Below are 14,193 nucleotides of genomic sequence, written 5' to 3'. Positions count from 1 at the left end.
CCAAAAAAAAAAAAAAAAAAAAAAAAATCAAATCATGAAAATATTTCTTTTCTAGTGTGAGCTCACCTGTATTTTGTGAATGCCTTGGCGATTGAGTGCTATTCCTAGGGAAGGACTATCTATTTATTTATTTTTTTTTTTAACTTATTTTCGTGAAAAACTAAGATTTATCTTTGTGTGAGCAGCGTGAGCGCTTAAAAAAACAGTTGGAGAAAACAAAGAATCAGAAAGAAAAGCTGGAATCATTGTGCCGATCACTTCAGGCAGAAAGGAAACAGAGTTCCATAGATATCAAAAGTTCAGAATGAGTCCCGGTGTGAATACGAAAGGATCAACTAAGTAAGAAGCTCAAAAATGATTTTGGGAATGACCACTTCAAATTATAGACCCTTTTTTTTTTTGGCCCGGCTTTTTTGTCATAACAGCATAATCTCTTCTGAGTGCAACTGTATGCAATTTCTTTTTTAAATAATAATAACTTTATTATTGAGATATTATTTTGCTTTGTGTTTAATATCTAAATCTTATCCATATATGAACTTCAAGTTTTGTTAGAACGTCATTTTTATGTCAGCTTTCCTTGTTCGGTGGAACAGTCACTTTCATAAAGGTAAACCTTTTTGTGAGCTCCATTTAAGCAAGTGAGAAGAAAAGCATGATGATTGCTTTTTAAATAAGCTCATTTTCCTTACATAGTCACCCTTTTGAGATTGTAACTTTCTTCACTGGGAGGGTAGTTAGCGTGAGTTTGGATTGAGATTATAAATGAAAATTATTTTACTATTTAGTTCATTTTTGCTATTATTTATAGATTTTATTGCACTTTTTGATATTATTCATAGGTCTTACTGTACTATTTTAACTAATTTTTATCTTTATCTACTGTACTTTCAGTAATAATTTTTCAGCTTCAGTAAAATAAACAGTATTTAAACACATACTTAATGTCATGTTTCTGAAGGTAATGTCCATAGGTTATATTTATATGCTGAAACATCTGTGTAGATGAATGTACTATCTCTTTGTTTTTTTTTTCTTTCATGATTCCATTTCCACAGTGCTTTCTCTGATCAATGTTTGAGGCTTTAATTTTTTGAGTTTTAGCTAGGGATGTCAGTACCTCCCCTGTGACTTCCAGGGACCATTGAAAACCAGTCTAGTACTTGAGCTACCCCTGCCAGTTTTAGCTTTTAGCTATTGAAATTCAATGTCTTGATGACTTGGTCAGCTTCATAGTCTTGCATGCATGTCAATTGTACTAGAACAACATACCAATAATTTTCCTATCAATAATTTCTTTATGCATCACTGTCCACATACTTTGAGATATAGAATGAGATAAAAATAATAATAAAAGGACAAAAATGTCTAGGTCCCTCTTATTAAACAGAGAATTAATAGTAACTTTATCTCCTATTTACTTTCTGTGATGTTTGGTTTGGACTGCTGTGCAAGTTACAATAGAATTCAATGTGGCACAACATAGAAAAGTTAAATTGACACTTTACCCGTGATTATCAAGCCACCTGTATTCTACTGTGGAGATTGTACAGATCTAGACTGTCAATATTGCAATTATTGTCCCTAGTGTGTGTTTGTAAAACAAGAAGAAAATACATGCAGTGCCTGTGAAGGTAACCGCTGTAATAGTTTTCATAGGGATTAAAAGCTTTGGTTGGTGAAGCATCACCGAGACCTTATAATCATTTTCCAACCATGTTATTGCACTATCAACCGACCCTGGTCTTATCTCTTAATGGGGCTGTGTGTGAGCATGCATGAGATTTGCATTGTGTGTACGATTAGGAAATATTATAAATCCAGATAATGTTCTACTTGGGGTTAAAAGTGTCGTAATAAAACAACATATTAGAGCAATCACATCAGTCCGTTTAAAAATTTTCGTCTATTTTACACTAAAAACCTAGCTTTTCACTTTTATACTACCACATTTCCAAAACACTCATATCAGTTAATCTATTTTACACATCTACTCTAATTAAATAATATTATTTATTATTATTTATTAATTCCCATTCTCCCTCATAAACACCTGTTCTCTCTCATAAAAACCCACAGGCCACAACATCAGCTATTTCTCTCTCATAAACACCCACAACATCAGACATGTTCCTCTCTTTCCTTCACTCTCTTCGTCACAGCCGCCTCACCCAGCCCGCCATCGTCGCCGATCCAGTTCTCTGCTGATCTAGCTCACTGCCTCAGCCCTCCGCCGATTCGCCCTCCCTCTTTCCTTCACCCCTCCCTCTCTTCCTCCACCACCGACCCTTCGCCTCCCAACCCTAACCGACAACTTCCATGGAAGATTCGGCGGCAACAATGGAAGACCATCGGGCGGCAGCAGATCCGGCTCCGTTGAGTATGGTTTGGGATGGGTTTTCTGGTGGGGTTGGACTGTTTTTGGGTTGGGTTTACTAGTGAGTTTTAATTGATTTTGAGTAGGGTTTTCAATGGGTTTGTTTAATTTTGAGTTGGATTTTCTAATTATTTTTCCGTTGATTTTTGGTTAATTCTTTGTGCTAAGTTGCGGTGTTTGGTAGTGGCGCTGAGTTTGGTGGTTGGGTGGTTATTCTTGCTCGCTGGGTTGTTGTAACTGTTGGGGAAGAGAAGGAGTTTGACAAAGGAGATAGAAAAAAGAATTAAAAAACCCTTTACACGATGAACAGTAACCGTGTATATATGCACGGTTACTGTTCATTTTGCAAGACCTCGTGTATATTTAGACATTTTTACAAAGACTGATGTGGAAGGTTCTTGGGTTAAAATGTGTAAAATTGAGCATTTTTTTTGTATTTTGGAAGAGTATACATGAGCTGGTGTGGATGCTCTTATGAATCTAAAAGGATTGCTCTTGTGATTCTTAAAGCCTCATGAAATCCTGAGTTCGAAACCTCTGCTAAGAGATTCTTCAAATATATATACATACTTATTTAGTCTCTATAATAATTGCACCAAACAAGTATTTCATGAGTGGTATGAATAAATAAAGTAGCAACTAACAACATATCACAATCAATAGTGTTTAGGCTCTAAAAAATAACTGCACTAAAAAAGTTTACCATGGGTTGCTATGTTATGATTAAATAAACAAAATCATACTACTGAATTGGTGAAATGGTAGGCACTTTCATCCCTACGATTATTATATGCTTTAGGCCTGTCCACGGGTCGAGTCGGATCGGGTTTGTGCTCAACCCGCAACCGACCCGACCAGATCGGGTGGACAAACTTTCAACCTGTCGCCGACCGAGAGAATGATCGGTTCGGGCGGGTTGGAACACCAACGAGCGGCGGTCGGGTTCGGGTCAAAGTCAATATCTGGAAAATAGAGGAAATCTGGCGAGAATACAATGAAAATTGGCCAAAATCCTCTTGAGATTTTGCCGGAAATAGCCAAGATCTCGACTACATCTGGGGAAATCTCACCAGATCTAGCCAAGAACTTGACTAGATCTAGCGAAATCTCGTCGGACTAGCCAAAAAAAATCTTAAAACTCGCCGGAAGATGAAAATCGGCCAAAATCCTTTAAGATTTCGCTAGAAATAGCCAAGATCTCAACTAGATCTGGCGAAATCTCGCTAGATCTAGCCAAGAACTCAACTAGATCTAGCAAAATCTTGCCGGATCTAGCCAAAAAAATCTCAAAACTCACCGGATTTATCAAATAATGCTGGAATATTTGTGGGTCGGTCGGATTGAGTTTATCGGATTTTGAAGAAGGAGAACCGACGTCCGACCCGTCAACGTCAGGTTCTGGAGGAAGCAATCCGTCGCCAACCGTTGGAGACGTCGGTTCAGTCGGCGGCGGGTCGTGTTCGGTCGATTGAGGCAGGTGGGTCGGGTCCATCGATTGACTGGACAGCTCTATGCTTGGATGGGAAGAAATAAAGAAAGGGGGAGAATAGGAAAGGAGAACTGAAACATCTCTTCTTACTCTAAGGGTGCGTTTGGATACCACTTATTTTGCTGAAAACTAAAAACAATAAAAAAATAATTTCTGGTTACTGTTCATATGCCTTGATGCACTGTTCATGTCCCATAAACAGTGCACCAGGTACTAGTCCAAAAAAAAAGTGTTGAAATGCAAAACGTCCAAACGTAGACATGATCCAAACGCTCACTAAATAATAACCTAAGTTTGGTCTCAAATCCTTTTTCTCTCAATGGATTAATGTCATTTTGGTCAAAAATGCGTGTCTTTAATGAGACTTCTTTTACATATATGAGTTGAACGTGACCAATCCTCACTGCATGAAAAGTAAGAATACTAGAAAATATATGTCGACCAAGATAGTCATTGGTAAGATATTCTTACAATCCTATTTGTCAACTATGAAATGAGTACATTTGAATTTGTCACATCATCAACATCTAAACAAATATTAAACTAATTTTTTTTAATATCTGTTTAACTTATTAAGACATGCTAATGTCTAACTACTAACATTTTCATTCAAACCAGTTTAGAGAGCCGTTCGCATAATTCATTGAAAAAAAAAAATCATGACTAAAAGTACATATATATGGTCATTGTAATCGTCACGTAGCGGGTAAAATGAATTTTGACTAAGCAATTTGGAAAAAAATGTTAGAGAGAGAGAGAGAGAGAGAGGATAACACTCTAGTGGCCCCCTCATGTATATAAATCCGGGGTGTGCCTTTTCAGTTTAGTTTAGTTTGTTATTGCTATTAGAATAGAAAGAAAAGAAACAGAGGAAACAAAAACAATAAAATCTTGCAAAAACCGTTTCAAATTTCGCTTTCTTCACGCGCTCTCTCTCTCTCTCTCTCTCTCTGTAGCGCCATGGACGAGCAAGCAAGCAATAGCAGCAGCAGCAGCGGCAATAGCAATGGAAACAATACGAACAACAATGCGTTCTTGGAAACGAGCAAAGCTGAGAGAGCAATGTGGCTGATGAAATGTCCACCACTCGTCTCTCGCGCTCTCCAGTCTCCTCCGTTTTCTTCTTCTTCTTCTTCTTCTTCGCCACCTGATGCTTCGGCCTCTGAACCTCCTCGCCCCGTCGCCAAAGTCGTTCTCTCCATCGACCCTCTCCGCTCCAACGACGACAACTCTTCCACTCAGGTGTTTACTTTTTTTTTTTCTATATCTCTGCGTGTCTCTCTTACGTTCTCTGGTTTTCTAGGGTTTTGTGCTTTATCTCTGTGCCTGCATTAGGTTTTCGATTCGAAATGTGTGCTTTCTTTTTTTCATTTTTTGTGAGTTTTAGGGTTTTGTATTTGTCTCTCAGACTGAGCTTGCATTTTGTTTTTTATTTATTACATTTTAATTGTTTGGTTTGGATAGTGTGGAATCCTTAACATTATGTGTTCTAAATATGCCCTTCATTGTTTGAATTTTATGAGTGGTCTCTATTTTTCCAGCTTTCTATTTTTTGCTTGTATTTTATATTCAATTGCAATATCACCAAAGTACAAAGAAGAAGAAGAAGAAGAAGAAGAAGAAGGAGAGTATATTAGCATATTAAGTTCTATAAATATGGGACAAAAGTTTAGCTTAAATGGTGGTTGAAAAGACCATCCATGACTAGTTTTAGTAACATGACTTTTTTCAATGATTCATGTGACTTGTTTAAATAATACACATGGGTAGTCTTATAAATCGCCATGTAGGCATAAACCTTGCCCAAAATATGGAGACTGCAGGAATAACAGAAAGATGTTTTGAAATTATTTAGGGTTCAAGAAATTGCCATGTAGGCATAAACCATAGACATCGATATTTCTTGTTTTTGTTTCATTGTTCAAAGTGTTCACCATCGTGAACATGATGTTCAATTTTTTCAATAAAAGTTTTATTACCTATCAAAAAAAAAAATTATTTAGGGTTCAAGTGCCAGAGTTTGTAACTCAACCAATACCTTTTAATGTTTCCAACAGAGACGTCGAGGGTTCAAGTACCACCAAGTGATAGCCTAGTGGTACTAGCACCCTTTGTAGTGCCTGGTGTGGTTCAAACCCCACCTCTTCCCTCCCCCAATATTTACTTACCAAAAGAGAAATGTCGATGTCTATGGTTCAAATTCCTCCTCCCCCCATCCCCTACTATTTACCTACCAAAAAAGAAAGTAGACTTCTCGATTTTATTAAAAACTTTGCACATATTACATCCACCAGTATGTTAACAGGGTACTTGTCGATAACAAAAAGTACACTTCTAGACCATTTTGTATTAACCACTATATGTTTAAGTGAATCTGCTTCAGAGGCTAGGCCCTATTATTTGCTTTGCACATTGAAGCTTAGAGTGTATGCTACTAACAAAGTCCTAATGATAGGCTAGGCCCTATTACTAAGTCTTAAGTTTTAGACTACTTTTGTGGTCAACTAGTTTAAACATTCTTCCCAAACCAGTTCAGTTCCTGAGTTAGTGAAGTAAGTGAGTTTGGGGCAATGAGCCAATTATACACTTTTAGATTCATATAAGCTTCGTCTATTAACATGAAAGTTTTCTATGTTTCAGAGTGCTGAAGGAAGCACTATGTATTTAGTGCAGATTTGCTTAGATAATGGCTCCCTCCAGTTGAAAGATTTATTCTTGTAATCTTTGTGACTCTAGGTTTCCATATGGGATGATGTTAGAGGACTATCTTTCTTGAATTTTCTGTACTTGATGGAAATTGTGTTTACTGTTGCATTCAATTAAGTTTCTATTTGCCATTATGCCTTTTGAGTGCTATGGGTATCCTTTCCTTTCCTAGTGCCTTTTGTAGAATTATTTACTTTCACTTCATAGAAAATAGAAATCCATGTTTCTCAGTGAGTATGTCTAATAATATTTCTTTGAGAAGCATTGGATTATTTTCTTTGTATATGCATCCTAATGTTCCCTTTTCTTTACATACATTGCTTAAATGTTGCTCAGTTCACCATGGAATTGGCTGGCACTGAATCTGGACATATACCCAAGTGTTACTCTATGGATATGTCTCAAGACTTCATTCCAATGTCTGTCTTTTCTGAGTCATCACAAGGTAAGTATAAATATTCTCGAGATGGCCTTTTTATCCTGAAATTTAATGGGCATTAATAGATCTCTTAATGATAATTAAATTTTCACCTTGAGATCTATTCACAAAATTTCTGCTCTAGTTTTGAACACTTATTTTATGTGGAACTTGAGATTGTTTTGGTACTTTCGTTGCCCTCAAGGTGCAAGTTCAATTTTATAACTGGACTTGTGTGAAGTTTTTGATTCTAAAACAGGCCTAGAATTGTATGACACTATTAAAAAAAAATTTATCAGTAAAAATGCTAAAATTTCGTTAAACAAAAAAAGTGACAGTATACAGGAAGTGTGCTAGAGAGAAAAGGGAAAGGAAAACAAGAAAAAAGGTAGACATTTAACAAGAAACATGCTATCTAAAAAAGACAGCAGATCAGTACCACAGTCAAGAAATGAGAGAAAGCCTGGTTCCATGTTAACAGAGTGCTCAAAAATTGCGATGAACTCCATTTTTATAGTCAATCCTAATAAAAGAATGCATGTAGGTACATAATATAAACACATTTTTATGTGATGAGTTGAAGCAATTGTCTCGCAAGCTACCAGCTTTACACAACGATTCGTCATATCTTTGCTAATACTTTTTTTTTCCTGATTAGTAACTAACTTTATTGATATGAATTTATGAAAGAAACCCAAGTGCACAGGGGGTAGGTATATTAGGGGTACACAATAATTAACCTCTCAAGTTACAATAAGCATAAATAAAAGAGAACAACAGGAAAATGATTGCATAGCTAATGTCCAATCAAACAAAGAATAAAAGAAAAACGTCATAAGTTCAAGAATAGATTGTTCACTTCCCTCAAAGCTCCTGGAATTTGTCTCCTGCCAAGGACTTCACATAAGACTATGTGGCTCGACCTTCCAAATAGCCATATTTCGATAATGGCCAAATCTCCCCTCCCATGAAGCTAGCAAATCCAGAACCTTTTGCAGCATGACCCATTGAACCCCAAACAAATCAAACACCATGTTCCACAATTCATTAGCTACAAGGCTATGAAGAAGTAAATGATACATAGATTTTTCACTCCATTTACACACATAACACCAATCTAACACAATAATGCCTCTTTGTACTATTAGCGGGTTTTATCATGTGTAAATGTCAAAGTCTAAGAACTCATAATGATTTGAACTGTTTGTACGAATCATTATTTTGATTTTTTTTTTTTTTTTTTCAATAGAAGATATGAATCTAACTTTTAGATGCTTGGGGGGTATGACTCCAAACTAAGCTAAGGTTTTATTAGCCCTTCTGGTGGTTTTAACAACATGCATAACTTTGCTGAGATCTGGACCATCTGGTATTTAATGTAGAAACCATATTACATCGATGGTTTGCTGGAAAAAACAGTATGAGTATCAGAATCAGCAATGCATTAACCAACTGTTCTGAGGTGGAAAAAAAAAAAAGGAAATTTGAACAAAATAAGTATATGGTTGCTCTCAAGATTAAATTTATGCCTGCATTTGTCAAAAATGGATGGTTTTCAGTTTCATTTGATAGGTAATTACAACTGACATATAGTTGCAGAAAAAGTAAGAAGAATTATAGGGTTGGTCTGCAAAGTTGAATTTGGAAATGAGGTCAAATATTTTGAGGAAGTGAATAAATCTATATAAGGTTATGGATTAGACTTTCTTCATTGTTCCGTGGCTATAGATAATTGGTCATTTATGTTGAAGTTATTTGAGATATTATGGTGCTGAAGACGGTGATTCAGTTGCTAGGGTATTTGCAAGTGAGATTCATTTTGTTGGCATAGATGTTCTAAAATCTGTATGCTGCTCCCTTGTGTGTGTTGTGGACAATTTGGCATGACAGGAGTAGCATAACATTTGATGGTGTTAAATGTGCAAACCATAAAAAAAAAATATAATAATAATAATAATTATTATTATTATTATTATTATTATTATTATTATTATTAAAAATTAAGAAAAGTAAAAGAAGAAAAAGGTTAATGCACAAAACTCCCATTTTTGCAGGGTTTGGGAGAGGTGATTGATAGGCAGTCTTCCCCTAATTATTATTATTATTATTATTAAAAATTAAGAAAAGTAAAAGAAGAAAAAGGTTAATGCACAAAACTCCCATTTTTGCAGGGTTTGGGAGAGGTGATTGATAGGCAGTCTTCCCCTCCTATTTTTAGAGAGGCTAATTCTCAAACTAGAATCCGTGACCTATTGCATTAGGCACTTACCATCACCTTAAGGCCTAACCTCCTGAACACCCAAACCATTTCTTAAATTATCCATGCTTAGATGTTTGTATGACTAGTTAGCTACTCTAGGCAGAATTCCATCGTGTTCTTTTTTGTAATTCTTTGATTGTTTAAATTTGAGATTGTAGTTTAATAGGAGTGGTATGGTACATACCTGGGTTAGGCTTATTGATTTGATGTGTATCTAGATCAGAATTTACTCTGCCCTCAGGTAAAAGTTTAACAACCACATGTTCATTCAAATAATTTTCTTTTAGTTATTTTTATATGTGCTGCTTATATTTTGAATGTATACCTGAGAGGTTTGAATACTTAAAGAGAGTGAGTCCTTAGGATTAAATGAGTAGATAAATATAATGTGGAGAGAACTGTTAGCCACTTATTTCCTTAATTTGATTGATTGTAGCTGTATTTTGGATTGTTCTTTTAAAATATATAATTCTTCTCTTAGGACTATCGTTTTAGCAGGCTCAAGTAATCTAATCAATTCCTTAATATTGTAGGGAAATTTTTTGTGGAGGGAAAAATACTGAACAAATTTGACATGAAGCCCCATAACCAGGATATCGAGAATTATGGGAAACTCTGCCGTGAAAGGACATCTAAATATATGACTAAGACTAGACAGATACAGGTTCTCCTTATTACTTCTATATGTATGTGCTACTTGACAAAGATTATTAATCACGTTTTTTGTTTCCTTGACTTTCTCCAAACTCCCCTTTCAGGTGATCGGCAACGACAATGGGGCTCATATGAGGCCTTTGCCAGGGATGATGAGTTTTTCGTCTTCTGGACCTAGTGTACTTATTGCCACCTTCATTTTATGTTTGACATTGTTATATAAAATTGTGTATTTCACTGCTTGATTTTTAGGGGAAACTTACTTTATTCTGCAACTGTATATGCATATCAAAATATATGTCTCGTATTGATTTTCCATCATGTAGTATATAAGGAGAGCTGCTTTGTTTGGAATAGGATAAGAAGAAAATACCGGCGAAGGGATCAGAAGCAAAACGCACAAGAAGGGATCGTAATGAAATGGAGGAAATTATGTTTAAGCTCTTTGAAAGGCAACCAAACTGGACTTTAAGACAGCTAATCCAGGAGACTGACCAACCCGAAGTAAGTTTTTTATTTTTATTTACTATTATAACTTAATTAGTGTATACTCAATATGAAACTACTATATGCCTATCTTTTTCTGTTCTAGCTTGCTATCTTTAGGAAGTAAGCATTTCACATTACATTTGGTTTGCTAATGGCTGATATTTCTAACTTCTAAGTGCCTTTTCACCACTTATATAATTATATTTACCTTATACATGGCACCTGACTGCTTCAATTCCTTCTCTGCCTCTGTATGACTGTTACACATTTGAAGCATGTTTGATGGCTGATATGGACTTGCTTTTTCAAGGATAAAAAATTAGTGTTCTTAATAATCCATCCCAATCTTCAACTAACAAAAACATTTACAGGCTAAACAATGAGAACTGATTTTTATTTTTGATCATTGTAGTACTCTTATCTGTGTCGTAAGGACTTTCCCTTAGGATTTAAATTTAATAACGATTTTGTCTCCCTGCAGCAATTTATGAAAGACATACTTAAAGACCTGTGTGTCTACAATAACAAGGGAGCTAATCAAGGATCTTATGAGCTGAAGCCAGAATACAGGAGAACAAATGAGGAGCCAACCCCACAATAGGTCACATGGAATAGATTTGATCCATATGGAGACTTTTGGTACTGATGATTAGTTCATAACTTCCTGCTTCTTCTTTTTTAAATTTCAGATTGCAATCCCTTGTTTCTGTACAGAATTTAAATTTTCCTATGAAAATGCAAGCGAGAGAGATGGGCAACGCCACTTTCTCAAGTCTAATATGTAGATATTAGAACTTCTTTAATTTTTTTGCAGCAGCTGATACCCTTTTTTGTCTCTTTCTCTTTTTTATTTTTACTGTATTTGCAGCATGTAAGTAATGGAATTCTTCAGCACCATTTAGTTTCAGATATCTGTAAATAATATTATCAAAGCTACTTGTATCTATGCGGTATTCATATCTTCTTTAGGAACTCTTCTTCTTTTTGGTGATTTTTATTATTTTTCTTTCTTTTTATTTGTTGGGCTCAATGTCAGGCCTTAATCCAACGGATTGAGGCCTCTTGTTCTTCTCTTTTTTTAGGGCTTAGTCAACGGCTGAGACCTTGCTCTTAAAAGAACGAGCCCCATTGACCTTGTCGTTTTTCAATACTCTTTTATCCCATCCCTACTTTTTCTTTGGAAAACGTTATGCCATTCAGCTCACGAGCAAAATAATAGTATAATAACTTTTTAACGTTTTTGGCAAAATTCAATTAGTATCTTAGTTGGATATTAGAGCAATTATTTCAAAGCGAATGCCATAAATTTAAATTATATCTTGTCAACAACAAATATTTTTTATTTTTTATTTTTTGGTCAATTATATATTTCAGTAACTTAAAAATTAGGTTGACTCAATCCTCGTTTCTTTTAATTTAAACGAGAAACTTCTTTTAGAAATCCCACTTCCATAAGTGAGTTTATAGGTATAGTAGCATACTTGATTTCTATGTTGAGGTAGGTTGTAATCAAAATGGCATGGGCGGCATGTATTTTTATTTTTAAAAAACTATAGCTTCAAATCTACATTTTTCAATTCCAAAGGGGATTAGTATTAGTCCACTGTTAAATAAAATTGTTAAATAAAAGCACACTGAGTGTTACACAAGGAATCACTACTATGAACATCATGATCAATGCTCTCTTTTTTGGGGAAAGGGGGGCTTAGTTGATCAGTGCTCCTTCCTAATTGGCATGGGTTGGCAACAAACTTAAGTTACTCTTGTAATAAAAGCATGGCCCTCATTAAGCCCAGTCTATTATTAGATTAGTGGACTTCTAACATCATATAGATAATCGCCGATTGGCACTTCCCCCTCGACCCTTGGTGAAGCAACATCTTTACCTAACAAAAAAAAATTCATATCTTAATATAATAAAAATAGAATCTTATACCCCACCTTATCCCCTTCTGATGACATAAATTAATAATCTTAAAATTTATGAAGTAAAAATAATAATTAAAAAATATTTAACTGAAATTTTATTTTTATGAAGTTACAAATTTGAATTACTACTTACTATATTTCGTTTAAAATCCTACTATAATAAACTCTAATCTTTTATTTTTTATCTGTTTGGAATGAGAGGGAAGAGGTTGATCCAACCTACAACACAAGGGCTAGGGACAAGGTAGTGGTGGCTCAAGGCCATGCCTAGGGTCCCCACTAAAAAAAAAAAGTTCTACTCCTTTTACGAAAAGGCCTTAACACTCAACAATACTAATTGTAGGGACTCAATTTGGATTGACCCTGAGTGATGGGTTTTCAGCCCAATAAGCCCAAACAATAAATTTATAGAGAGTGGGTTGACAGATTTAGGTGCTGGCCGTCGATCACCATGCATGAACTTTTCTTATAAAAAATTCTAAGAGTTTCTTTACAAATAGGGGGGATGCTCCTCGGCCTGTGGCCGAGGAGACCTTATTGTTCTTTCTTTTCTTTTTTTTTGTTCTTCTCCCTTCCTTTACTTTACTAGCTTTTCTTTTATAGTTTTTATCTTCCTATCTCCTCCTTCCATCTGTTGATCATCTATTTGCTTTTTTTTCTGGACGTCCGTCCCATCAGAGGCCTTATCGGTACTCAAGTGGTTCACTCTGATCAACGTTATCCTGCCAAGGGGTTACCTCCCCATTAATGCGGCCAGGGGGGTTAGTTGGGTGCATTAAATGTGAGAGTGACAGCTTGCTTTGGGGTTAGTCCCTCCCCAAAATCGCCTTTGTCAGGCCGAGGATAAGGTGGTCCTCGGCGTGGATTTGGAAAAAAAGACTTTCCCCCACCTCAGCCCTGAATAGCCTGTGCTCCTCGGCCTGGGCCTTGGGCTTGCTACATGAGGGGCCGAGGCTATCAGGCCCATGAGCCCCACAATAGCCCCTCAAAACTCTGCTGCACGTTCCCTCGAACGGGGAGGAGGGTTTTGATACCTGCGGGTCCATTGGACGGATTGCCCCACTTCGGTTTGTACTGAGGTTGGCGGCTTTTTGACTGCTCGATGCGCATTTTTAGCGTTTCAAGACTTAATGGGTGCCCACATTAAATTTTGGCGGCACCACGTTTCCCGCTTTCAACGGCATGATCTTTTGCTTTTATGAGCTAGCGGTTACATTTGGGGAACCTAAGGGGGAGTATAGATACCTGTTTGAACCGCCTGGTTTCATCATTTTCGCGCTTACAATTATTGATGCATATAGTTCGAATCTGGTTCGACTTGCACACTATCTGAAGAGTATCGTCATATTTCTGTAAGTCTTCTTTTTCTAACGACCCCAAATTTCCTTGATTTCACTCTTCCTTCTCTCTTTTAGAACTTTTAGTTGTCTTTGGGGAATGGGTAAGTTTAAGAAGTTGGTCGAATCCGACGAGATGATGAACAAATTCATTGTTGACTATGGAATACCCAATAATGTGAATTTGAAGTACTGTGAAGAGGGAGAGTGGTACCTTAGGAGGAGAGAGGGTGAGGTCGTGATCCCAATAGTCGCTTTTGTAGAAGGAGGGATGAGAATCCCTATGAGGCCGGTGACCCTCAATTACCTTAGGCATTTCCGCCTGGCTCCTACTCAGTGTGCTGTGAATGTATTTAGGATACTAGGGTGTGTAGATACCCTGAATGAGAAAATGGGGCTGAGACTGACTCACCATGATGTGAATTGGTGTTACAACCTTCATCACCTGAGGGGTAAGACATATTATATGAAGACAAGGGACGATAGGGTTCGTCTTATCCAGTGTCTTCCTGATTCCAATAAGGGGTTGAACCA

General features: G+C 36.3%; 1 protein-coding gene and 1 non-coding gene across 3 annotated transcripts in view; both read left to right on the top strand.

Moving 5' to 3' along the window:
* Nucleotides 1-497, top strand: part of LOC111999439 (uncharacterized) — a 4,098-nt gene extending 3,601 nt beyond the window's left edge. The window contains exon 4 of the transcript XR_010631588.1: nucleotides 186-497. This is a non-coding gene — a transcript (uncharacterized LOC111999439). The remainder of the gene's footprint in view (nucleotides 1-185) is intronic.
* Nucleotides 498-4,661: 4,164 nt separating this feature from the next.
* On the top strand, nucleotides 4,662-11,355 carry LOC111999440 (uncharacterized). 2 transcript variants are annotated; one of them, XM_065780108.1, is made up of 7 exons: nucleotides 4,662-5,108; nucleotides 6,909-7,017; nucleotides 9,784-9,914; nucleotides 10,009-10,083; nucleotides 10,262-10,408; nucleotides 10,875-11,032; nucleotides 11,262-11,355. In XM_065780108.1, exons 1-6 carry the CDS (start codon nucleotides 4,827-4,829, stop codon nucleotides 10,992-10,994), a joined length of 864 nt encoding a protein of 287 aa, XP_065636180.1. In that variant the 5' UTR covers nucleotides 4,662-4,826; the 3' UTR covers nucleotides 10,995-11,032; nucleotides 11,262-11,355. The 2 variants fall into 2 exon arrangements, with proteins under 2 accessions (XP_065636180.1, XP_023887335.1); XM_024031567.2 differs by having other exon boundaries at nucleotides 4,663-5,108; nucleotides 10,875-11,355.
* The last annotated feature ends 2,838 nt before the right edge of the window (nucleotides 11,356-14,193 follow it).

The sequence above is a fragment of the Quercus suber genome, unplaced genomic scaffold (assembly GCF_002906115.3).
Source record: "Quercus suber isolate HL8 unplaced genomic scaffold, Cork oak 2.0 scaffold_225, whole genome shotgun sequence".
In the NCBI taxonomy this organism is placed as follows: Eukaryota; Viridiplantae; Streptophyta; class Magnoliopsida; order Fagales; family Fagaceae; genus Quercus; species Quercus suber.
This window is presented reverse-complemented; position numbering and strand designations above follow the sequence as displayed.